The sequence below is a fragment of the Labrus bergylta genome, chromosome 2 (assembly GCF_963930695.1).
Source record: "Labrus bergylta chromosome 2, fLabBer1.1, whole genome shotgun sequence".
Classification (NCBI taxonomy): Eukaryota; Metazoa; Chordata; class Actinopteri; order Labriformes; family Labridae; genus Labrus; species Labrus bergylta.
This window is the reverse complement of record NC_089196.1, coordinates 30,354,509-30,380,715: the sequence shown is the minus strand read 5'-3', so window position 1 is coordinate 30,380,715 and position 26,207 is coordinate 30,354,509. Positions and strand designations below refer to the sequence as shown.

Here is a 26,207-nt window from a genome sequence, read left to right as displayed (position 1 = left end):
ATTCACAAAATTAATCAAACTTCAGGGAGAGCACCTGCAAACAAAATAAAGATAACATCTAATTCAAAAAACAAAACAAATGACCTTACCTCAAATAAATAGAAAGTACAGGAGTTTTTCCAAACTCCCTGACAGAAAATCAGGCACTTTTGATGTATAAATATTGTCCAGTTTTCAACAGATTGCACAGTTTTAGTAGAGAAATAGTCAAGGTAAGAGAAATAGTCAAGGTCTGATAAAGAAACACTGAGCTGACATCTCTTTTCAAAGATAAAAATCTTCATATCTCACTAAAAAACAAAGTTTGAATGCTGGTTGTTGATGTCTATTTGTTTTGTAATAATCTGTAAAAGTGGAGTTGGTCTAGTGCTTTCATTTTCTTGCATCTTTGGCACTGCAGAATAGTCTTCACAGTTATGTAGACACACAATAATTCTTGTTGTGTTTCTGTATGTGAAAGCTGTTTTGTTTGTTTATACAGTATAAAAAATGTTTTTTCTGCCCCTGCTCTTTAGGACACACTTCAGGACATGAACACCGAGGGGCGACTGTTCTTGATCTCCTTCTATGAAGGTAAAAACAGCAAAGAGCTCGTCTCTAATGCATCCTTTCATTTTAGGGGTAAAGTAAGGGTTAAATCAGTGTGTTGTGGTCCAAAGGTCTCCAGCGTGTTGTGCTGTTCACCGAGGATCAGCACATCTACAAGCTGCTCTGTGAGAGCGAGAAGGCGCAGCTGGCTGAACAGGAAATCATCTTGTCCCTCAGGAACGTCGGCGTCTCTCTGATCAACAACAGCAGCAGCCAGGAGGTCTCCTTTATCGGGATCACAAGGTAGATGAGCACACTATCGATGTGTGTCGTAATGATGATGCGTATATGTGACGTCCTGGTCAGTCCTGCACCATTTATACAACGTCATTATTTTAAACCTGCTTGCTTCTCTTTTGTCGTCTAAGCTCCAATGAGGTGTGGGAATTGAAGCCGAAGAAGAAGAATCGCTGGAAGACTCTGAGCACTAAAGAAGCCGAGCTGCTGGAGAACAAGTATAAGGAGTACATTGACTCTGGACCCGTGGACAACGCCATTGTGGAACTGGAAAACAACTTCCAGGTTTGTTTGCCTTGAACATTTGCTGAAACTTTCTTTTTTTTCAATTTATTGATTTACTTACTTCCTTTCTGTCTTATTTGTATTTAGTATACTTACACAAGTTTTAGTATAATTAGATAGCGTCTTGTTGTGTATGTTCTGAGGTGCCCTTTATTTGTTTCTTTGTTTAATAATTTGTGGTTTTTCTGAGTAGTTTTATTTGAAATTTCAGTGAACACTTTAAAATAAAAGTTGATTAGAGAGGTAGTTAGAGGTTAATTGCAGGGGTGCCAGTGGCCTTGTGGTTGGAGCTTGGTACCGGACTGTGGCTGCTTTCCCCGCATTTCATTCCCCACTCTCTCTCCCCTATTTCTGACTCTATCCACTATGTTGTCTCTAAATAATAAAGGAGTAAAAAGCTATGTAAAGACCTTAAATTGCAGATCGAAGTATTTCAACATTGTTGTGTTTGTGATTGTGTTCCAGGTGATTTTCACTCCAAACGGCATGGATATGCGGATGCTGGAGCCGTGTGATGCTCCTCTCAGGAGGCACTTCTTGCCCGGGGTGAAAGTGGAGTACAGCGTCTCAGCTCGACAGAGCGCCTACCGTGTACAGATTCACCGTATTCAGGTGAGAATCAGTCCCATTTGAACAAAATATCTGACCGTTAGATGCAAAAATTAATCTTTACTTCCTCTAAGATCTAATCTATTCTTCAGGGTATTCCACTAAAGGCCCTCCTAAATGCTTTGCTCTGCATTAGTTTCTTAATGTATGTTTTTGTTTTTATAATTCTTTACTGGCTCTGAAGTATACGTCCTCTCCTCCTACAGATCCAGAATCAGCTGCCAGGAGCGATATTCCCCTACGTGTTCTATCCTGTAAAACTGCCAAAATCCATCACCATGGATTCAGGTCTGTTAGTCCAGCTTGTACAGAGCGATGTCTTTAATTTACCTTTACATGTACTGTGAGTATGCTGGGTTTGAGTCAGTAATTTGATTTCATGTGTATTTGTCTTTTAGAACCCAAACCTCTAACAGACATCAGCATTGTAACGAGGACAGCAGGGCACTCTGACATCTCACGCATCAAGTAATCCTTTTTCCATTTGATTGTTTTCCCACTTTGTTTCCCTTAAGCGTCCTCCAGTGTCTCTGGACTGGATTTGTTTGTTGTGAAGCAGAGTTATTTGCTCTTTTCCCTTTCTCTAAATATATATTTTTTCTCATTTTAGCAGGCACAGAAATACTGGGAATCTAATTTTGATTAGTTCGCTACTGTTCTATTAGTCTGAAGAGCATTTGTTTTTTAATAGTTTAGCCAAATGCAGCCGTGTGATTCCTAGAAAAAACATTTCAAATTACATTATCAATTAATCAACAGATTGAACATTGTTTCCACAATATTTTTAAAATTAAATGAACTAAATACACAGCTTCCCAAAGCCCAAAGATAGGTCTTCAAATTTTTTATTTTGTTGAATAAGAGATTTTATCTGAGTACCATTTTACACAAGCAGAAACAGAATTATATTTAAAAAGATGTAATTTACCAATGCTTCAATAATCCTCTTTGAAAAATGACTTGAACAATCAAGCAGTTATCAAAACAGTCATCAATAGATTTTCTTTCTATCAGCTTATCATCACATTACAGTTTGTGGCTTCATTAATCTGCTTTTATGCTGTTTTTAATTTTTAAAAATAGTTTTTTACGTCTTGAATTATTGATATTTGGAGGCTTACCTCAAGGTGTGCCATTTCAAATCCCTCGTATTTATACAAATCAGTATGTTAACAATAGCTTGCTTTGGTATTCTTCCTCAGGTACTTCAAGGTGTTGATTCAGGAGATGGATCTGAAGCTGGATCTTGGCTTCCTGTATGCCATCCTGGACCTGTTCACAGCTGAGTATGCCAGCACCACCAGCTCAGAGCAGGAGGTCAGACTCCACCGCTAAGCCTTTGACACATAGATCTAAAATGTAATGACTTTAAAGGCCATGAGATACACCTTAACCTCGTTCATTCATATCTCTGTGTGCATGTATTTGTCTGATTCCTGCAGGTGGAACTGTTTGAGAAGGACATAGAGTACATCAAAACAGAACTGAACCACGTCTCTGCTGCAGACAACTCTCCAGTCAGCCTCTATGAGTACTTCCACATTTCACCCATCAAGGTCAGTGCACCATACAGGATGTACTTTATGTAGGTGATAATATAATCAGGAACTCATTATCAAGTCGTTTTTTTTTTTTTTGGTGCTTGTTTTGCAGCTTCATCTGAGTTTCTCTTTGAGTTCTGGAGGAGAAGACGGCATGAAGGAGAAGAGAGACAAAGAGCTCATTCCTGTTCAGTCGCTCAACCTGCTGCTGAAGAGCATCGGCGCCACACTCACCGATGTGCAGGACGTTGTCTTCAAGTAAGCACGCACGCATGCACGTCTTCAAACACGCACTGTAAACCAAACACTGCAGCACTTTTTATTATTCTGCTGTGTATTTCAGGCTGGCCTTCTTTGAGTTGACCTTCCAGTTTTGTACAACCCAGCAGCTGCAGTGGGAGGTCATCAGGCATTACTCAAAGCAGGTAACTCACATTCACCCACATGCACATACAAAGCCTCGGTATTTAAGTATGAAAAATGCAGCAGAAAGATATGGGTTGGCCACAAGTCCTCTTACCTGTTTCTACTTTTTGTGTCCATATTTCAGGCTATTAAACAGATGTATGTTTTGGTTCTGGGCCTGGACGTTCTTGGAAACCCTTTTGGACTGATCAGAGGGCTGTCAGAAGGAGTGGAAGCCTTTTTCTATGAGCCTTATCAGGTAGGATTTTAATAAAAGCGAAGGATGAGTGCTTGAATGTATAAGCGTGTCTTCTATGTGATACACTTTAAAGGTCACATACTTTACAAAATCCACTTCAACATGTTTTTCTAACACTAATGTGTCCCTAGTCTGTCTGCAAATCCCCCAATAAAGAGAAAAGTCCATCCTCTCCACTTTTCAGAAAATGTGTGCTCAAACAGGCCGTTTAGAGATTTTCCCTTAGTGACATCACAAAGGGCAGTAGCCCCTCCCCCAGGTGGGTGACACTCCTACAGCTAGGTGTTTGTTCTGCCCTCTGAGTCTGCCTTCTCACTGTAAACAATAGGACATGGAGGGAGAAAGACCGAGCCGACCCGAGCCCTTCCAGAGAGGGGGCGTGGTCAAATACAGGATCAGAGTGGATTAAGAACAAGACACTTCACAGACATGTTTTTGGGGAGCTCTGAGACTTATTTAAACTTGTTGAAAAGGAGGATAATATGTGACCTTTAAATATTGTGAAGGACTTTAGAGAATGTCATCAGGAAATGTGTGAAAACAGTAGCAGTGTGACTGTTTTAAACCCTGACAGTCCAGACTTCATGTCTTCATCTTGTTTTACTGTTATTTTGGGGGTTTCCAGGGAGCCATCCAGGGGCCTGAGGAGTTTGTTGAGGGAATGGCTCTGGGCGTGAAGGCTCTGGTGGGAGGAGCTGTAGGTGAGTACCGGCTCGTAGGAACAATAAACCTGTGAAAATGTGTCTGAATTCTTTCTTTTCAGACCATTGCTTCATTTAAAATCGTTTTATTCTGAGATTCTATGTATGTGACATCGATTCCACAACTGTCTCCGCTTTGGAAACAAAGTTTTATGATTGTGTATTTACTTTTCCTGTGGCCCTTGAATGCACCAAAATGTTGAGTTCACCTCCAAATAAATGTGTTAAAGAAATCAAACAGCCTTTTGCCTTCTCATATAGAGCAACATAAAATATGTAAACAAACTTTTTGTTTCCACACTAAAGAAGAAAATGAAACATTTTCTGCAAGTTCTGCTGTGACTGTAAACATTCATATGTGCCTTCCAGGTGGTATAGCGGGCGCCGCCTCCAGGATCACAGGCGCCATGGCAAAGGGCGTCGCTGCCATAACGATGGACGAAGAATACCAGCAGAAGAGACGAGAGGCGATGAACAAACAACCCAGCGGCCTGAGAGAGGGGCTGACCAGGGGAGGAAAGGGATTAGTGTCTGTATGTACCCAAACTTTCTGTTACAGTAGTATCATAGAAGCCTTAAAGATTAGTCTGCAACCCAAAAAATCTTCTTTATGAGTAAATGTTTGGAAATGTTGTGTTTGCTTTCAGGGATTTGTCAGCGGGATAACAGGGATTGTCACCAAACCAATCAAAGGTATGTTGATTTGTAACTTCATTTAGATGTTGCATGTTCTGTTTTGAATATTTAATGGCCAAGAAAATACAATACTACTGTACGTGATACAAGTGATATTTGATGATGTTTCATTTTGCAGGAGCCCAGAAGGAGGGTGCAGCTGGATTTTTTAAAGGTTTTGGGAAAGGTCTGGTCGGTGCAGTCGCCAGACCAACGGGCGGCATAATCGACATGGCCAGCAGTACTTTCCAAGGGATCAAAAGGTACGTTCATATCTGTTTGTGTGTATTACAGTGGGTGTAGTAGGAGAATGTTTCAACTTTGTTAGGTGCTAGTAAAAGTCAAACGGCACCCATACCTGTTTTGATACCACAACAAAAACTTCTGAGCATCCAAAGTTAAGTCTTTTTCTTGTTTTTGATTTCCAACCTGCACACACTGCCCATACAGAAATAGTAATTTAACACATACCAACATTTGGCATAATGTAAACCGTAATAAATGATATAATAAATCAGATTGACCTCTAATAATGTCAAGGCCCCAAAATAAGAAGTTTCTTCCTGATAAGCAGTGATAATCCAGAAGAGTTGTGTAAAGATGTCTGCAGAGATTCTGCTCTCTGTTTGCCCTCTTTGCTGATTTTCTTGCTATTTCTGACATTTCATGGGCGTCGGTTATTGTGCAGTGGTTTGAAACTCTCTGTCAACAGTCTGCAAGTTCGGATTATTAGAAAACGCAGCACCCAGGGGGGCGTCGCTGTCTCTCTCCTCTGCTCTTTGTCTGTCTGTATCACATACTGTTATAACTTGTTTCATCCTCATGAGATGCCAAAGGGACTTGAAACTCTTTTCTTTATGTCTCTTAATGTTTCTGTACCTTTCATTACTATCGTGCATAAAAATAACAGATTCTGTTGTTTAAATCGGATAGTATCTGGGGCGCTGTTGGCCAAATGGTTAGGATTCCACGTACAGAGGCTGCAGTCGTGGGTTCAAATCCGACCTGCGGCTCCTTTTCCCCCACTCTGTCTCTCTCCCTGATTTGACTCTATCCACTCTCCAAAAAAGCCCCAAAATAAATGTTAAAAACCTCTTCAGAATGTTTAGTTTTTGGGATTTGTTAATGTCAGAGATTGTGTGCCTGCAGAAAAGGTTACAAAAGGTTTCATTTAAGGCGAGTCTTAAAATATCTTGTTCGTCTTATTTTTAGGGCAGCGGAGACTTCACAAGACGTTGAATCTCTTCGCCCTCCTCGCTTCATCCACGAGGACGGTGTCATACGCCCATATAAGAAGAGGGAGGGCTTCGGCAGCCAGATGCTCCAGGTAGGACAAAGACCGTTACATAAATATACTCTCCATAGTGGGACTGTGGCAAAAAAAAAAAGCACTGATGAATATTCATAATTTAACTGAAATGAAGGAGGGGAAACTCAGTATGATGCTTTTTTTTTTTTTTGCATTTTCTGTGTGATTTCTGTGATTTAAAGAGATTTAAATGAAGCATATTTTGCCCAGGTTTGCCTGTGGAGTTGTATGTTTATGTGTTTACAGACACATGAATACAGCCAATCATCTTCCCTTCTTTCACGTTTATTTTAATCCGTTTTTCACTTTTACTGATGTTGAAGAATGCAGTGGTCTCTCCTGTTTCAGATCGACTGCAGATCGTTGCATATTTAGTCATTTGCTTGTTCATCAGCACATTAACCTGGATGTGGTTCAGAATCTGTGTCATGGGTTTCTCATGTTTGTAGATTTTAGTGTTCTTGGTATGTTTCAGTTTTCCTTTATTGAAGCATCGAGTTTAAACTGTGGGTCACTTTTTTCTCTGCGGACATTGTTTTAGCGCTCGGGCTTGATGGATTGGGTGGAAGTTTGTGCTTACGAGTCACAGGTCAGAGCTGCACATCCTGGCTAATAAGATAGATGCCATTTTTTTTTTTTTTTTTTTTTAGATGATTTTCCCGACAGTTTTACAGAAAGGTGACAAATTAAAGCATCACACACAAATGCACTGAACTCCTGAAAGCAGCTTGTGACATTATCTGGACTTTAACCTGCCAACCCCATAGTAATAAGTCTGCAAGAAGTCGACATGTGCATGTGGGAAAGAGGCTTTAGAAAAGATGCAGGGGCAGAACATCTGGCTCTTTTTGGACTCTATTTGAAGCATCTCTCAGATGTATGCCGAGAGGTATGGTATTTTGTTTTTCACTCCTTACTATATTCAGAGTTTTGCTTTAATCTGTCACCCCTCTGTATCCCAAGCTTTAGACTCACACTGTAGATAGATGTGGCAGTAAAAGCGTTAGATATTTAGTCGACTTATTAGACATTAATTAGGACCAACGGCAAGAATAATGTAGCCACACATCCTGGTAGATGTGTGTTTCTATCTCAGCTGCTGAATTTGAGTGAATTGAGTGTACCTCATCGTGTAGCCCTGTTAGTTCACTTCCAGTACAGCTTTATTGTTTATAGTTGTTGTTTGGAGATGTGTTGTTAAACCTGAGAGCCTTCACACCTGGTGTTTTTAGAGATGTGAAAGGTTTGTGGTGATTTGAGAAAGACATTCAGTCGGTTAAGATTGAAATGACACTAACATTTGGATCTCCTGGCTCTGACTTTGACTCTTCTCTCATGTCCACAGAGGAGGAAGGCGTACAGTGAGTGGAGTAGATCTAGCTCACAGGATGAGGCTGATGACGAGTGAAGCTTTTAGACGCTAGACATTGACGGATGTAGAGTAGCTTTAACGTAGTCTGTGTTCAAGTGCTTCTGCCTTAGATTAAACTCTTTTGAAAGATCGACCAAATAGAGGAGTTTGAGAAATGTTTTTTTTTAGTTGTTCATGTACTTGATTTCTTTATTTATTGTTTATTTATTTTCCTCTTTTCACCCATTACTCCTCTTGTCGTTTTATTATCCCCCCCCCCCCCCGAGCCACAGGAGAAATCTTTTCCATATTTACTATCCTCATCATCACCTTTTATGAAGTTTCTGTTTCTTCATCATTATGTTTTCCCATTCTGTCAATCACTGCCCCTACAACAATAAAATGTTTACCCGTCACAGTCTTTGTTTCATCCTTTCTTTCCTCTTCACTCACCACGTTTTCATTTTTCATCATTTCAGTTTGGTGACATCATCAGTGTGTACAGCTGATACACACTTATTCATCAGTCATTAAGAGATATACACATCTTGACGTTCATACTGTACTTTGATTCAGACACTCGGGTGTTTCTAAGTTTTTGCTGCTTCTTCACTTTTTCTTCTCTTTCCTCAGAAAATTGAGAATGGACGTTTTGCCAAGTACAGATACTTTGCTCACGCTAAGGTCAACGACTCGGACTTCCTCATGATCACAAAAAGGTGAGGGTTTGTTTTTGTTGCTGTTTCTTAATCAAGATTGAGTTAGCTTTGGATGAGCACGACTTTTCTTAGTTTTCTCGTTTACTCCTTGTATCGCAGAACATGTTTACTTTATGGCTTTAATCTAAACCTGTTCAGAAAATCTAATAATATATATTTGATATATATTTCTGTCTTGTTTGATGCTGAGCAGCCTGCTTATGGTGCGTTCAATTAACCTCGGAATTTAGATGTTAGCTTATCTGGTAACGACTTGGCAACAAGTTGGACGAGCTACATTAAAGCCTCCAGGACTACCTGTGTTGTGTTAGCTTGTTCCAGGCGATAACAACACATTCACATGAAAGCAACTTAACATGTCCACAGAATGTTCACAACACTATCGTTGTGATCCATTTAATTACACAAAAACAAGACTGAGTTGTCAGTAAACTTTATAGTGTACAGCTTAAACTCTACTGTTGATGGACGTAGCAGCCATGTTGGATTTTCTGAGAGTTTCCGAGATGGAATTCCGACTTCAGGGAGCCTTCCTGATGACGTATAAAGCCTGGCTCACACTGCAGGATAATCGGGCCGATTTGACCTCCGATTCTTCCTTCCCGACAATCTCAGGGTCGCTCCCGACTCGAGGCTGCTCGGACCCGATTCCCTGTTCAGATTCTCTCGTAGTGTGAGCGGTACAAAGATCCGATCTTAACGTCCCCGATCTGCCCGGCCATCGATTTATTTCAAACATGCTTAATGAAAGGGTCCGGCAGAAGTCGTGTGTGACTACAATATAATCACGAGAGAGAAAGGAGGACTGTAGTCATGGCGACCAGCGGCAGGACGCAACCAGACGTCTTCTTTTTATTTATTTTTTTTACTTTTCTGTACAGATCATCAGTGCAGCACTTTTCTGAAACTTGTCTCCATATATCTACGATTGTATCAACTTTTCTATATCCTACAACAACTTCCACTTCCTTCTCTTTCAACAACCACCGTCCTTTGTTTTTTTTCAAATGAAACTTTATTAACAATCGTCAACACTCCCGATTTCACTCATACAGTGTGAGCTCTCCGGCCGTGCCCGACAATCGGGTCGTACAGTGTGAGCACGTCGATCTCAAGGTCTGGTCGGGCGTCGTAAACGATTCAGTCGTGCAGCGTGAGCTGACATGACACCCCGACTTTTATACAATCGGGGGGAAATCGTCCAGTGTGAGCCAGGCTTAAGACTGCCAACTTGGAATTTTCGACTTCCGAGATCAAATGGAACGCACCATAACTTCAGACAAACCATTTCTAACATGTTTCAGTACCTGTCCCATGTCATGATCCATCTGTAACTAACCACTAGAAACTGAATAAAACAGTGTGCTTTTAGCTTCTTGTTTCTTAATCAACTATTGATGTCTTTTCTTTTCTTTTCCAGGGGAGTATTTTTTGTGACTAAAGGCACGTTTGGTCAATTTACCTGTGAGTGGCAGTATCTGTTTGAGGAGTTCACCAAGGAGCCGATGATCGTAGAGAGCCGTCGACTACGCATCGAAGCCAAGGTTGACTCTTAAAAATGAAATCCAAATAGTTTTTTAAGAAATGTTGCTGTGTCCTGTTCTAAAAACTCCTCTTGTGTTTGACAGGAAAGAGTGAAATCAGTCTTCCACGCCAAGGAATTTGGAAAGATCATAAATTTCAAAACGTCTGAGATTGCCACGGTAAGAATTTTTAACTCTTCAGGTTCTCCTATTTATAAATGTAATTATAATAAGAGCCCCCTGTGGTGCGACTCACGATTCCACTTTGCTTCTCGTTATTTTTCAGTGGGTTCTTTCCAAACTGGAAGAAGCAAGAGAGAGTTTACCGAAGTAATGAGCAATCAAGACGAGTTAGAAAACACACACAGACACACCACCTGTGTGTGAGCCAGTGCCTTCGTTAAAACTGCATGCTACTGTTGTTTACCTTTAAACACACAACAAACCAGTACGTTGACTGTTGGTGTGTGACGGAGGTAAAAAAAACAAAATAAAAGCTCAGTGAGTAGTGTGTATGTGTGCATGCCAAGAAAAAAAGTGCTACAAATGGTCAGCTGGTGACTTGCATTCATTTAGCTCAGATCACACTGAACCAGACTTCACAGTCTTCAGTCTGTTTGCACTCATCATCTGTATCATTGATTTTTAAAGACTGATTGTATTGACATTAAAGCTGAATCTTACGTTCTAAACACACCTCATCACTCATCTGCATTCAGAGTCTTTTCAGTTTGCCTTTATAGTGCCACAGTTCAGTTTGCCCCACACACACACACACACACACACACACGGTGTCGAAGCATCGCTTACAACATTGAGGCCAAATCAAGCATAATTGTTGTAGCACAATTAACATTGTTGTACATTTTACTGGATTATACAAAAGGGACACTTATTTAAAATGTGAGGTGAGGCTTTATAACACGTAATTTAAACTACTGTGTCTGCTTTCTTTTACTTTCTTACTCTATATTCTCTTTCTTTTATACATTTTCTGCAAAAATGACGACTGTTCAGTGTGTGATTTAGAGACGCATGTTATTTTTATATTGTACTGGGTATCAGTCTGCTGTATATTGATCTAATAAAGTATTCTATCTGTATATATATATCTAACCTCACACGGTGGCCTGTATTGAGGCATTACAGGTTGTAATTTTGTGAATTTTTTGTTTTTATACCACACATATGCAATGCCAAATATATTACTGAATTATGCAGAGAGAATATATTTAAAAAGAGAGAAATCCTAATAATGGTCAGCTGCTGTTTACTATGTGGGAATGGTTTGACATTTGCTTTGGTTTTTCGGGTGCTACGCAGCTTCACTCGACAAATAGTTTCTGTTTTCATGTTTGTCATTTATGCTTTTGGTGGCTTCGTGTTTTTCTCCTAATGTTTTCAAACAAGATTTAATAAAATGTGTGTTTCAAGTTTCAGTGTCAACTCTTCCTTTATTTCTCTCCACACCCTGAAAATCCCAAGCACACACAAACAGTACTATGTATATGTAGTATGTTCATTGAAAATGTCAATAAATATGATTTGCCCTGAGAAACGGTGAAGTCGGCTTTTTTTAAACGCACAAGTTTTAATATTTACATCCAAAACAAGGTCACCACTCAGCTGTCACTTTCCCGAGTAAATAAAAATGATTTTCTTAAAAATTTTAAATAACAAAATTCAGGACAAACTTTTCCCTGAATGTTACATTAGGCTTATTACACGGCTGTGTTGAATATTTGATTCTGAATGGCCGATTATGTAAAGCTGTGGTCTGCTATCCCTCGATTGATCACCAAACTGTTGCTAAGAAAAGCACGCTGTTGCTATGGACGCTCCTCTAATCACAGAATCTGGAGGTAATCATATCAATATGCGGAAAGAAGTCCGGTTGATTTTGACGTTGGTGTTTTTTTTTTTTTTTACAGTGTGAGAAAAGAGAAAGGAGAGGATAAAAACACAGGAAAGGGGTTCAACAATGCAAACTATGAGCTCCGACAGAGAAATCTAAAAAACTAAAAGTAGCAAATAAACACGCCACGAAACTTGCTATGGGATACAATACGAAGGAGGATTAGGCCACGTAAAAAAAAAAAATGTTTTTAAATTTTGAGATTAAAGTTGTAAATCTACGAGATTAAAGTCGTAAATTTCGAGGTTAAAGTCGTAAATTTACGAGGTTAAAGTCGTAAATTTTGAGGTTAAAGTCGTAAATTTACGAGGTTAAAGTCGTAAATTTTGAGGTTAAAGTCGTAAATTTACGAGATTAAAGTCATAAATTTCTTAATTTTTTTAACGTGGCCCTAATCCTCCGTCATAGATATAACTTTGTTTAAAGACTGGTAAAGGGAAAATAAAATGCCAAATGACACAGACATGACGATGCAGAAAAAGTCATACAGCTAATAGAGCTGATTCATGACCTGTTCCCCTCGTCTCACTTCACTATGAGTGGAAAAGTTCCGTTTAATTTGAGCAACGAAAGCTACTTTAGCGCACTTTATGAAGGCTACAGAGTTGGGTAGGTAACCGTTGCTATGGACACCGGCTACAGAAGCTGAAGAAATAATTAGTTTCAAATGTTTGTTATCCCAAATAATTAGCCGTGTGATACGCAAGATAATGTGTGTTTCTAAAAAGTTATTTAATGAGTAGCCCTCTAAGTAGCTAATAATAATAATAATAAAACGTTTCATACTCCAGTCTATATTTCAAAGCCTCCTCTTCTTGCATCTACATAGGCTGAAATGGAAACTAATAACAAACCATTCACAGACAGCAGTTTAGTAACAGGCACATTTTGTCTTCAACCAGATTTTTTACAGCACAGAATATTAAAATGTTCAACCACTGAGCTAAATAATCTGTTAACTGCTACAAGAATAAGGAACTGTGTAAAAATCTAATTGTTCTATGTTGCTCCCTCTTCACACCAGGTTGAACTCCTTCAGGTTGTGTCTGAGGATGGTGTCTTTGACGGCCACGAAGACGAAGCGGATGTTTTCTGTGTCCGTGGCGCAGGTGAAGTGAGGGTACAGCGTCTTGTCTTTGTCCGGGTTTTGTTCTTGGTACATTTTCAGGATGAATTCTTGAGCTGCTGTGGGATCCTGCTGAGGTCCTGAAATTGAGAGTGAGATCATTTTTCAGCATCTTTTGCGGAAAAAAACACTTTCAATTATATTTATGTAGCAAACACAAAGCCGTACTAGACTTAAAAGTGGTTCTAAGTGCACAAGGAACTATGAAATAACTTCTTTTTCCAATGTTTTTTATTTTTTGAAGATTTATTTTTTTATTCTCATTAGAAGAAATAGGACAATTCAATTCAATTTATTTGTATAGCGTCAACTCATAACAAGTGTTATCTCAAGACACTTTACAAAAAGCAGGTAAAATACCTTACTCTTTGTCTGTTAACATTACAAAAGAGCAGGTAAAAAGACCTTACTCATTGTTATGTTACAAAAAGCAGGTAAAAGACCTTACTTATTGCTATATTACAAAGACCCGGCCTATCCATCGTGAGCACTTTAGCAAAGCAGCAAAAGTTACAGTGGTAAGAAAAAACTGCCTTCAATGGATAAAGGACAATGGATAAAGTTGGAATTCAGGGAGAGAGAGAGGCGAACTACTCAGGAAGGGAGCCACAGGTCGAATAGGAACCGGGGCGATCCGTTTGAAGGACGACAGCCTCCGCTCATGGTGAAATTAGGGTACAGCGTCTTGTCTTTGTCCAGGTTTTTTACTTGGTACATGGGGCAGCTGTGGCTCAGTTGGTAGTCGGTTGTCTCTCAACCAGAAAGTTAGGGCTATACAAGCTCAAGTCCATTTACCATTTCATGGGGCACACACACCGACCACTAGGCTACCGTCGCCCTAGTCTTTTTCCAATTATTTAGAAAGACATTTAAACTGTATACCAGATTTTCTGCACTTACCACATACTTTTCTGTTGCCAGATTTTTTGTAGGTTCAACTGACCTCGCAAAAATAATGCCATAGTCCTGCAGTAAATCCTCCCAAAATGTAGGCTATAGTTCAGTCAAATTGCCAAATTAATATAACTGCTTTGGTCTGAATTTAGTCATTAATACCCTCATTAGAAGCCAAATTAGTGTTACATCAAAAGTTAATCCCTGATCTGATGTCCTGCTAAAACTTCTTCTAGTGGTGATTGTATGAATGAGAGCCAATGACAAAGTGCTTACCTTGTTTGAGTCTGAATCTTAAATGCAGATTTAATTGAGTTCATACAAAAGCTCGGGTAGTTTTGTGTCATTAAAATGAAATGCAAAGAAATCTCACCAGTGTGTGTGTATGGACAAGTTTTAAAATGTTCAATGCTGATTTCTCATAATTAGACAGCGTATCTAAGAACAATTAACAGCTGCTGACGACCCAAAATGTGGATTTTTCAAACAAACATACTAACCAGTGAACTCTGGGAAGTAACTGGATAAATGAGAGTGCACAATCTTCTCCTTGAGGATGTCGGTCTTGTTGAGGAAAAGTATGACGGAGGAGCGCTGGAACCACGGGTAAGTTATGATGGTTTTGAACAGGGCTTTGCTCTCCTCCATACGGTTCTAGGAATGAAGGCGCAGCATAAATAAAGATGATTGTTTTTATTTTATTTCATAGGGGATTTAAGCCTGGTTGATCTGATCTGATGATGAGCTGAATCCTCACCTCGTTGTCACACTCGGCCAGGACCTGGTCGTACTCGCTGAGCGCCACCAGGAAGATGATGGAGGTGACGTTCTCGAAGCAGTGGATCCACTTCCTCCTCTCTGACCTCTGACCCCCCACATCCACCATCCTGCCAAAAGAGCCAATCACAACAACATCAGTGAAGGTATGCAAAGTCAAAAGTCACATGTGAGACATCCATTTTTACCAATCACTCGCGCCAATTCACAACACAAATGTTATCTCAAGACTTTACAAAAAAGGCGGGTTTACATGTTGAATGGCCAGTTCTAATACATCCCTTTAAAGCCAGGGGTATTAAAAATCTGCACGCGCATCTTGGAAACGGAAGTAACACATTGCTAGGTTCAATCCGACCAACGAGTTAAGTTAGCAAGCATAACTACTAGCAAACTACCACCAACATCAAAATGTCCGTCTATTGCGTATCCGGTTGTCAGAATCGATATTCCAACGATGGACTCAAGTTCTGCAGAATTCTGACGGGATTACGACCATTTCAGAGCAAATGACGACGTACAACATGCATGATGTTACACTTCACCTGAAGATGACGTTCTCCATGTCAAACGGGTATTCGATGATACCCGTGGTCGGCACTCGGACTCTGAGGATGTCCTGCAGGTCAGGTATGTAAGATGGTTGTGCAATTCGTTCCAGGTCAGTAAGATAGCTGAAGAATGTACAGTAGATATCATTAGCACAGTTTGTTTTTTTTAAAAAGAAGAAGCAACTATGAGCCAGAAAAATAGTCTCTCTTTTCAGCAACGAGGCTTGTTGTCTCTTATGGAGGCTACAGTTCCAATTTGTTCCAAAGCTTAAAGTCTTTATATGTGATTTTTCACACTTAAATATAATATAAATCAAGTATATCCTCTGAAAATAACTCTGTGAGTCATGACTGTCTACAATGGGTGTAACACCCGAGTCCCACTGTCTGTGATGTTTTCAGAGTCCTATCTTCACTTTGTTTACATCGCCCGGACGGCCGGCTGACTCCTCCCCTCGTGTATAAAAGTTGTTTAATTGAGGGACTAGAGAAAAGAAGAATAACATACTGTACTCACTGCTTAACTGTGTTTCTAGATCACGCTCATTTCAGGTAAATTTACATGCAGTGTGAAGATACCAGCAGAATAAAGATCACTAGCATTAGCATGCTAACACAACAATGCAGCGCAAGTTGTTTTGGTTTCATGCTGGTGCTCAAGGGCGACATCTGCTGGATCAAAAAATCACATATAAAGCTTTTAATAAATTCATTAAGCTTATGTAAGGACATTGTTGAATCAACCTGCTTCATATTTATTGCATATTAATAACAGAGTGTTGTGTGATATGCTCACTATTTGGTGGAATCCGACAGCTGGTACTCTCTGCGTCGCTCGTAGCACTCCTGTATCCCTTTGTCGTTCCACAGACTCCCCACTGCTGCTGCCAGGCTTTGATCCATCTCCTCCACCTTATCCACCTCCACCTCCAGGACGGAGCTTGCATTGCTCTATGAATGATGCACAGACACACAAAAAAAACAAATGGAGTATCTGTTTAGTCAGCATGTCAGATTCATAAAGAGAACCAGGGGACTGATTTACACCGTGGTACTATGTGGATCATACTTGAAACCTTACCTGATTTAAACTCAATCAATCGATTTTTATTTGTTACAAAAAGCAGGTAAAAGACCTTACTCATTGTTATGTTACAAAAAGCAGGTAAAAGACCTTACTCATTGTTATGTTACAAAAAGCAGGTAAAAGACCTTACTCATTGTTATGTTACAAAAAGCAGGTAAAAGACTTTACTCATTGTTACGTTACAAAAGCAGGTAAAAGACCTTACTTATTGCTACATTACAAAGACCCGGCCTATTCATCATGAGCACTTTAGCAAAGCAGCAAAAGTTACAGTGGTAAGAAAAAACTGCCTTATTAAAAGGCAGAAATCTTCGGCCGGATCCCCGGCTCATGATGAAACAGCCTTCTCAGGCCTAGACTGCACCGGGGTTGGAAAGGGATAGGGGGAGAGATGGGATAAGATACAGGAAGAGGGATAGGGAGCAAGGGGGTGGGGGGAGGCAGACCGTCCATCAAACTGTGATTTATTTTGGTATAACTCACAGTCCATGGACCAACTCTTGATTGAATTATTTTGATATTAATAAGCATTTTTAGCCTTTCCCAGAGTCACATATTATCTAGATCCCTGTTGACCAAATCATAAATAATGACCCAAGGATGATTCGCATGGTGGAGGGACCAAACAAAGAACAAAAAAAAACTGAGACAGGTATAGCAAAAGTATGGGAGACCAATTGAGAGGCAGAGTTAAGGCTGTGGAGAACAGTTGGTGTTTTTGAATGAGTCCAAAGATGGGGCATTGCATGATGTCTGAGGAAAAGAAGAACGCCATACTTGTGGGAGGCAAGTAGAAATAAGCTGTCACTACACCTGTTCACACTATGATGACCCTTGAACGCTATGTGTAACTAGACATTTCACAGCATCAACAAAAGAACAGTAAAGAGTTTGAAGCGGCCATATTACATACACAAATATTGCACTTGTCCCACACCGTGATTTAAATATGAAAATTTTGTAAACATATGCAGTGTGCACACTTCTGGGAATTTTTTGGGGAGTTTGTGCAGGTGTAAAAATAACTCCTGATTGCACAAGTATCAGACCCAGTGTGCCTCAGTGTGTACCTGGTTGTTGGGTTCTTCAAAGGCTATTTCAAGTGCCTCCATGGCTCGGACCATGGCCTGCATGGATGTGTAGATGTTCTGGTAGACCAGTTTGGCGTAGCTCCTCTTGTCCTCATCTGTGTATCCTCCTCCGTGGATGATCCTCATCTGTTTGATGAAGGTACTCTTTCCGCTCTCTCCAGTACCTGTTGGAAATAGTCAGGGTTAAGTGCGAATAATAAAAATGGATTTGGGTAAAAAACAGTAAATGAAGTTACAGTTCTCCGACAGCTCTATCAAAATACAGTTTCTTCTTAAGTGCTGGCTTCTCTGTAAACAATGCAGCAGCCAGTATGTCCTCCTTCTGAGTTTAGATTCTGGTCCTGAATGTTTTTTGTTTGGACCAGAGAAAAAGGCGGTTTTACGGCACCACCACACGGCCGTTTTAGACGCTCCTCTGTTTTTCAGGCAAAGAGCAAACCAACAGCTGCATGTTTATAATAAGATCCACGAGCAGAAACGTGCTCAAACTAGGATCAATATTGGAGATGCTTTTGAAAAAATGGAGCGAGGTTAGAACGCAGAAAGGTTTACAGACCGATGCAGAGCTGGATAAACACTGAAGCTTCAGAGTCCACCACATGGTGAGCATCGACTCTGGGAAGGCAGGGAGAGACAGCTCTCTACAATGTTTGGAATTTAGCCTGCGGTACAAATTTTAAACACTACATGTCAGAGTTATATATTGTTAATTGAATTAAGTAAGTTCTATTATTGTATTTGAATGCATTATTTAAATTATATGATGTTTAGAGTTTTTATTTAACAATACTTTTCCTGCTAGTTTGGGTCTCGTCCTTTATCCATATTACAAAAAAAAACAAAAAACACTGACTTCTAAAAAAACTAAACTCATACCAAGCATTTTCCAAATATAGCAAAACTAAAATATCAAACCAACATTGTAAGTCAAGACAAGTTTATTTATGCAGCAAATTTCAGCAACCAGGCAATTAAAAATGTGCTTCAAACACAACATCAGAACTGTCATGACAAAGGGAAAAAGAGAAAATAAAAAACTGATGAAAGATTCAAATCTATAAAATCTTGACACACACACAGTGTCTCTGAGTCAGGTTCCTCTCCACTTCTTACAGCTCAAGCTCCTGCTTTTCTCCTTCAGACCACATGATGTCAAATCATTTGTTAAACAAATCTGAAGATTGAAAGATGGCGTGCTTGTGTGTTGGGGCTCTCAGCATGCATGTGAAGGTGTGTGTGTGTGTGTGTGTGTCTCAGCAGAGTGGTGTGAGGAGCCTGCAGAACTTTCCTAGCTTCCTGGCTGCTTTGCATGGCAGCACAAATACTTAAATCTTTACATCTTAGCACACAAGGCTTAGACAAATCTTCTGCATTTGAATGCACCTTGTTTACAAGTCAAGTTTCTTTCAGATGAGCGGGGCAAGAAATGAAGAAAAGCTCTGGGACCGGAGGAAATCATGATCCTGAAGGTCTGCTGAGAGTCGGACTTAAATGATCCAAGAGGCATCACTTTCTTATCACTGTGGCAGAGTCATTTTGCCAAAACTCCAGATAATATATGAGGATTGAAAAACGAGAATTCAGCAGCTGAACATTGGAGTTTTTTTTGTGTTTAATTTCTTCTGCACTGTTTATTAGTTACACACAGAAAGAGCCCACGCTGACTAAAGATAATATCCTTATTGATACTTTGAAGTTTGGATGTAAATAATTGATTAATCAACCTATTTCCATTATGAAAAGTAAAACACAAATATGCTCCACACAAGGAAAAAGTATTGCGTACAACTTGCTCTACAAATTTTACCTTATTGTGCTACTGACTCATAACAAAACTGAACTGCTCGGTTGAAGGGTTAACTTGAGTTATTTTAGCCAATCATACTTCCTGAGTGACTACATTTAAACTAAAAGTCTTTATCAGTTGTCACAAGAAGCTCCAACCAATAAAAAAACTTTAGAAAGCATTTTGCACTACCTGAAAAATATGTAATATTTGAGTTTAACAAGTATGTTGAATGCTTAAAGGGCCAATCAACCTGTTTCACACGTACATTAAACAACCTCTGTTATGGAAAGCTCTGCTCAGTCATTAAACAACATGTTGTAGTCTGACATCTCCCATACGTATGGAATTGCAAAATGAATCACTTTATTGTAGATATATAAATTGTAGTTTATCTGGGCAATGTATGATAAGAGTGATAATCTATCAACATTAAAAGAATGCAAATTAGCAGTAAGTCAAAGTTTTTGTTAATCTGCTGTTCCCAAATTTTAAATAATGTCTGTATTTACAAAATGAATCCCAAGTAACTTTCTTTTAACCTAAAAGTTAGCTGATAGCTTGCTTGAGCTTCATCAGTCGGCTAAAGCGTTGACATTATTGTGAGTGCTCATTTAACAACAACAATAAAATAATAATTATTAGCGCAGGACTTTGTTCACATCCCAACTTATATGAATATGATGCAGTGTGTCCATGTGGATGATGAATGTTAATTTTTTTATATCCCTCAGCCATCACTGTTTGTTGTTCGTGTTGTTCTTGTCCAAACAGATTTAAACACAGGGACGTTCTCTGCTCTCATTGGAGGATTTTAAGAGGATGAATTTGGGGCGGAAACCAGAGGTATTTATGATTGTGGTCAATCTTCACAAATATTTGCTGTTTTACTTACTTCATGTCTTTCAATGTATTCATGTGTCTTATGATGTGGTTCTATCTGTTTGGCAGAAATGTTGTTACCTGTGCTGCTACCTGTCTTTGCCACACGGTTCTTATCTCTGTAACATTCACACCACTTTCTCCACCTCAGAACACCAGGAAGTACAGCTGTGAGTTTGTAAATGTGGTTGAATCTGTAGGTGTGTGTTTAAATGTATAATGTCGACTGATAGTGGCTATCTCTGTGTGTGTTTGTGTGTGTACTTATGTATCCATCAAACAGGGGACATTAGCTTGGTTACATTTCGACAAAGGGGGACCGGCTGACCAACGGGACATTTTTGTGGATGCTTTAAATAATCCTTTAGTGATGTCAAAAGCACTCAGATTTGTATTTACTTTTTACAACTTTTTCAAACAGAGGACCTTCTGTAGGGCTCGGCGTTTTGAACCAAAAATCACTTCTCGAGACACACAGCAGAAATTGTCCCTGTGCGCTAACACAATAAAGTGTAAACCATCAAACAAGTCATCCAAATGACTATTTAAATGTAATCACTCCGGCGATCTGAAGTGTCTTGAATCTTATAGAAAGAGTGCGCCATGTCAAATATTTACTTTCCTTTTCCTGAACAAACACAGTACACAATTTAAGTATATATTTTTACCATTAAATCAAATAATGGCTGAGTACAAAATCTAAATTTACTGTGCTGTACTGTAAAGGATTTTTATACTTGTGTAATGTTAGTATTTCAGGTACAGTCTGAATGGATAGAGGAGAAAGAATCTGTGTGTGTTGATTTTCTGTTCTCCTTCCTCGTCCTCTCTGGAGACCTGACTGTGGCCGTCATAATGAAATCTACAGAGAGCGCTGAGACACTCTGACCAGGTAATTAAATCAACGTTAAACAGCTCTGACAGACGTCAACGATTACAGATTGTTAAATACGTTTTACAGTCTGGATGTATGTCTAAGAAAGCCCTAAGGGAACATGCATACAGTTCGTTTAACTCTTTGATAATGAGTACGTTTCAGTTGTTTTCTTAAGATCTGGACATTTCTTTGTATTCTGGAGATCTGAAGAAATTAACTCCTTATCTCAGGAAAACCAGCGTTGCTTTATCAACTAAACAACCTTAGGTTAGTAGATATAAATTATGTGTGAGGGTGTGAGTGTGGTGAGGTAATCATCTCAGTGCAGTGTCAGGTGTATGTGTGACTGATTGGCCCTGATTTTGACTAGGTGTGTTATTTTTATATTTTCCCTGGAATTGCAGTTCTGTGTGCTGACTAATTGTCTCACAATCAGAGATAGGGAGTGGTTCTATCTGTGTTTCTTGTGTAATTCTGCATACGCACCCCTCGATTTGCTTGCTATTTACAGCAGCTCTACAGGTGTAGTTTGTTGGTGCTGGGACGTTTTTGACCGAGCCTTTTTGTTTCTATTAAACACGGGCCTGGTGGCCTTTGGGTCTCAGCTGTAGTGAGTTTCTTTGTTCTTCACTTGAATCTTTTTTTATGAGTTGCTCGGCAGTGGTGTTTTTTTTTTTTTTCACCTTATCTCAAGGCTATTTTGAAAATGGAGCCTATTTCTTTGGCCAGTAATATTTTGGTTCTTTTCCCCTCTCCAATTAAACCCCCTCTAGGGTAACCGTCCGCAATAGCATCCCACTCCCCCGCATCATTATAGTACCGTATGTTGTCAGCTTGGCCTGCCGTTTATGTCACACTTTTTTCTTTCTTAAAAAGTCTTAAGTTGTTAGAAAACAAGAGTCACCAAACATAATTCATAATTTGAATAGAAATAGTCCTTAGTCTGGAATCCCCAAGTGGACACAAAATGTTTAATTTTTCCCGTTGATAACGAGCTAATTCCTTGAGCTCTCTCAGAAAACTACGAAGGAGGATTAGTGCTGTGTTAAAAAAATATATTTCTTTTAAATTTTGAGATTAAACTGGCTCTGCACAAGACACTTTAACAAGGCAGTGTGCAACAGACAAAAATAGTGGTGTTGGGGCTTTACTTTTGCAAATATGAAACTTCACATGCTTTTGGCACATCATCTTCTAATTGTGATAAAATATCAGGAACCTGAAAAGATACTGCAAGAAACTGTGGCTTTTCCAAAGAAAGAAGCACACTGACTTGGAGGAAGTTGTCTGAAGAGGAAAAGACTCTACTATCATCATTTTCTACTATCATCATTTTCTACTTTCATCATTTTCGCGCGAACTCGTAAAATTTATGAGATTATTCCCGTAAATTTACGAGTTTAACCTAGAAATTAAAAAAAATATTTTTTAACATGGCCCTAATCCACCTTCGTAGAAAACAGCTGAAATTAACTCATCACCTGAAAAAAATCAGGAGCAAAATCTCACGATTTCGAGACGCAAACCCAAAATGTTCTTGCTACCGAATGGAAAATGGAGATATATAAATGCATGTCCTTTTTGAGCTTCCGTATATTAGCATGGCTGCACATGATTCAACGTTCTGCAAATTAATAAAATCAAAGTCTGACTTCTGAGCGAGTTATCATAATTTATTTAGTCAACATTCTTGGTGACCTGTAAAACCAGTCAGACCATCAGACTCTGTTTAACCACTAACAGACAAATAAGTTCCTGTTGTTTAAATCCTCATAAACTGTGCAGAAAGCTCTTCCACTTGTGTGTTCATAGCCGGCAGCAGTGAAGAATGTACTTTACTACAGACCACACTTCCATCCTTGATACGTTGGAGTATTAAAACAGTAAACTTGGATTTGTAATGAATTTACGACACTGAGCTGTGAAAGAAAGATCTTTCTAGGAGGGCGGGCAGAGGCGCCTCGACAGCTCGCATCCTGCACAGGAGTATATTTGCATGAAGTTTGCATGAGGTGCGCCCGCAGCAGCTAGTTATGGCTTTGCCAACGCGCCACGGGCTGAGGCCTGGACAATGAAACTGTGCCTGAGGTGCTCCTACACTGCTGCAGGGAAATCATTTGTATCCTCCAGAGCACAGAGGAAGTCATGCTCTACACCCTGTTTCCATCCACTCAGGATCTGTCAGTGTTCTCAAAGCAAGCGAACACATGATAAATAAAATTCAGTGGTTAGAAGCACTTACTGAGCTAGAATCCTACTATCTGACATGTCGACAAAACGTTTAACGTTTAAGCATCACTATCATACTCACACCTCAACCTCAAAGTATCTTAACATTTCAGTAAGTACTGTCTGTATGATCTATGTTTATAGTAATTTCATTGTTTTTATTGTTTTGGCAACAACACCATTGATTTGTTCATGCCAATAAAGTAAATTTGAACTTGACTTTAATTTGAATAGACTTCAGTTTAAGCTAGGATTGTCACAATACCAGAATGTTAAACGTTGACATGATACTAGTAAAGAAATATAAAGCTATATCGATACCAGTTTTGATACCGCGGCAACAAAAATAAACAAAAACAGAAGTCCTAGGCACCGAATATTATGTAATTTCTGGTTTAAATGATGGGTTCATTCCTCTTATGCGTATATGTCTAATGAAAAATATGTTTTTTGTATAAATGTTACTTTTTAATACAAGAGATCATTAAAGTCACATGATTGTATCGCAATAAAACATGTGCTATCGAAAGTATCAACAGTTTTGTCAACCTTAGTTCTAGCTTATATTTGAGAGTGTATTACTTATTCAAAGCTAGATCTCTGAATGTATTCATTTTCTATTTGTTCGGATGTATTTGGGCTCATCTATCTGACTGTGAGGCAGGTCATCTCTTCTGACTCTGATTTTTCCACCTCACTGCTTTTTCTCTCACCTCCACTCGCCTTTACAAAAGTCTCAGATAAGTCAGGAGGTTGAAAGGCACAGAGGGTGAGAAAACACCCAACATATTTCCACTTCATCATGGAGCAATCACAAATGTCCCAGCACACATCCTAGAGGACTTCACTAGAAATAAACAGGCAGCACTTTGACTGGAAACGAGCAAACGCCCAAACTGTCAAAATGTCTCTTTCATAAACAGTAAAGATAAACAGCTGTTTGAAAGTGTGAAACTGACAGTGTGAAACTGAAATTGAGCCCTGTTTGAAGTTTAATCAAGGTCTTAAAGAGTTGCCTAAACTCTATGGCGCACTACATCCTGGATGTTTTGGCACAGCCAGTGCGCGCTGCACCACATCCGGAGGAGCGAGGAGAAGGAAACGTAGAAAAAACAAATAGATATGAAACCTCCTCACACTCTTAGTTACTGCCATTATTAACGCACAGTCACATCAATTCAGCCCAGTCCTTAATATTTAATCATTCAAAAGCAGCTACGTCTACAGATTACAGAGTGCTGCCCCACTTGTCATGATACCTGCACGTCCAGGTGTTGGATCGGAAGCAGTGGAATAACTTCACTGGTGACTTATTTGGTGGCATTTTGGCGACCCAGGAGAGTGCCACCTACTCTGAGGGACACAAAACAAGTGTTTGAGGGATAAACTGGGTCTCCCATGCAGGCTCAGAGATGCTCACCTAACAGCAGCAGCTTCAGCTCCCTGCGGGAATCCTTCTTGTCTCTCCGCAGCTGCTTCTCGATCTCCTCGTTGATCCTCTGGTTCTCCTTGTCCTCCGCAGAGATACAACAACCAGCCATCATACAAACTGTCTCCAATGTCTTGCCGCTAACGTGAAGAGTTTGTAAGCAAAAGCCTCCTTTTGTTTCTTACTTTACAAAATTCAGACGGAAAAGGCGCACAGCATCTTTAAAGGTGAAGCCTTGTTCTCCTTCCTCTGAAGTCTAAACAAGTTATTAGTTTATTATTATTCTGCGGATAAAACAGACTATGGATGCAGTCCAGGGATGGTTGTTTTTTTTGTTTCTAGGAATAAGTGCTCTGTCCTTCTTTGTTAAGGTTGCTGCGGTTGGACTGGAGCTGGATGACACTTGTTGAACTTTATCCAGCGGAGTGTGGAGGGCGTGGCACAAGCCGCAAATAGAAGAGGATAAAAAGGGAGCAGCTATCATCCACAGCACACACACACACACACACACACACACACACACACACCGTGGGGATTTAGCATGAGGCATTATGAAAAGAGACAAAAGGAGAAAAGGTGTTGGATTTGAGAAAATAGTGGTAGAAATTGTAGACAGATGAAAATACGTGTGCTGTCAATTATGAAAAAGCGAGTTCTGTTCTGTGTTAATGGATCTTCCGTAATTATTTCGGTCTATTTTTGGAATATGCGCGCCAGGATCGTTCAGCAAACTGACTCTGCAAACAGAATTAAGGCATGCCTTGGATGCTGGTGCGTATTTTAGGCTTTCAGTGCAAGTTTCTCCATTATGAATGTATGTTAAAAAAGTTCAGGACCTCTGCGGAACATCCTCCCATCAGGAAAAAGGAAGTAAAGCATCCTACAACATGCATGTCTCCAAACGGCCACTAGGTGGCGGAAAGGTCAACAAAGAGTGAATGAATGAATCATAGACTCTGTATCTTCACACTGAAAGCCAGATGTTCAAAACGTGAGCAGCATTGATGAAGTCACTTTAAGTTTTATAAATAAATGCTTCATTTGATTATTTTAATCTCGAAAGAAACCAAACTGAATGAATAAGACAGCTGGACGCACTTTCACCTCCACCTGGACTCTGGAGGACAAGAGTGACACTGTCAGACCTGTGTTCACACTTTAATGTCAGGTGTGTTTTAAGGGATTGTTCTTTGAGGTTCATGCTGACTTAATTTACAGCAAAAACTCGAATCTTGGGGCGCTGGTAGCGCAGGGGTTAGTGGCCGCGTCCCATTTATGGAGGCTGTAGTCCTCCAAGTGGGCGGCCCAGTTTCAAATCCAGCATGTGGCTCCTTTTCCGCATTTCATTCCCTACTCTCTCT

The 26,207-nt window shown here is 39.7% G+C and overlaps 2 protein-coding genes across 4 annotated transcripts in view; one reads left to right on the top strand and one right to left on the bottom strand.

The window, feature by feature from the left end:
• The window catches only part of vps13a (vacuolar protein sorting 13 homolog A), a 46,373-nt gene extending 34,737 nt beyond the window's left edge, over nt 1–11,636 (top strand). For 2 of the 3 annotated variants that reach the window (XM_020656445.3, XM_065951411.1), the window contains 20 exons: nt 516–573; nt 660–831; nt 957–1,110; nt 1,576–1,722; nt 1,926–2,007; nt 2,118–2,187; nt 2,922–3,036; nt 3,162–3,275; nt 3,373–3,518; nt 3,604–3,685; nt 3,811–3,924; nt 4,550–4,625; nt 4,995–5,158; nt 5,273–5,318; nt 5,440–5,563; nt 6,513–6,627; nt 8,594–8,679; nt 10,100–10,223; nt 10,308–10,382; nt 10,489–11,636. In XM_020656445.3, the coding sequence (XP_020512101.2) occupies nt 516–573; nt 660–831; nt 957–1,110; nt 1,576–1,722; nt 1,926–2,007; nt 2,118–2,187; nt 2,922–3,036; nt 3,162–3,275; nt 3,373–3,518; nt 3,604–3,685; nt 3,811–3,924; nt 4,550–4,625; nt 4,995–5,158; nt 5,273–5,318; nt 5,440–5,563; nt 6,513–6,627; nt 8,594–8,679; nt 10,100–10,223; nt 10,308–10,382; nt 10,489–10,536 (2,112 nt within the window). In that variant the 3' untranslated portion in view covers nt 10,537–11,636. Of the gene's footprint in view, nt 1–515; nt 574–659; nt 832–956; nt 1,111–1,575; nt 1,723–1,925; nt 2,008–2,117; nt 2,188–2,921; nt 3,037–3,161; nt 3,276–3,372; nt 3,519–3,603; nt 3,686–3,810; nt 3,925–4,549; nt 4,626–4,994; nt 5,159–5,272; nt 5,319–5,439; nt 5,564–6,512; nt 6,628–7,954; nt 8,375–8,593; nt 8,680–10,099; nt 10,224–10,307; nt 10,383–10,488 lie in introns of those variants that run through there. The other variant, XM_065951419.1, reaches the window with a different exon arrangement.
• Nucleotides 11,637–11,707: 71 nt separating this feature from the next.
• LOC110004877 (guanine nucleotide-binding protein subunit alpha-14-like) lies at nt 11,708–25,261 on the bottom strand. Its single transcript, XM_020660369.3, has 7 exons — nt 24,838–25,261; nt 17,623–17,807; nt 16,262–16,416; nt 15,460–15,588; nt 14,895–15,024; nt 14,638–14,791; nt 11,708–13,323 (listed from the first exon to the last, which is right to left on the bottom strand). Exons 1-7 carry the CDS (start codon nt 24,959–24,961, stop codon nt 13,133–13,135), a joined length of 1,068 nt encoding a protein of 355 aa, XP_020516025.1. The 5' UTR covers nt 24,962–25,261; the 3' UTR covers nt 11,708–13,132.
• Nucleotides 25,262–26,207: the final 946 nt, after the last annotated feature.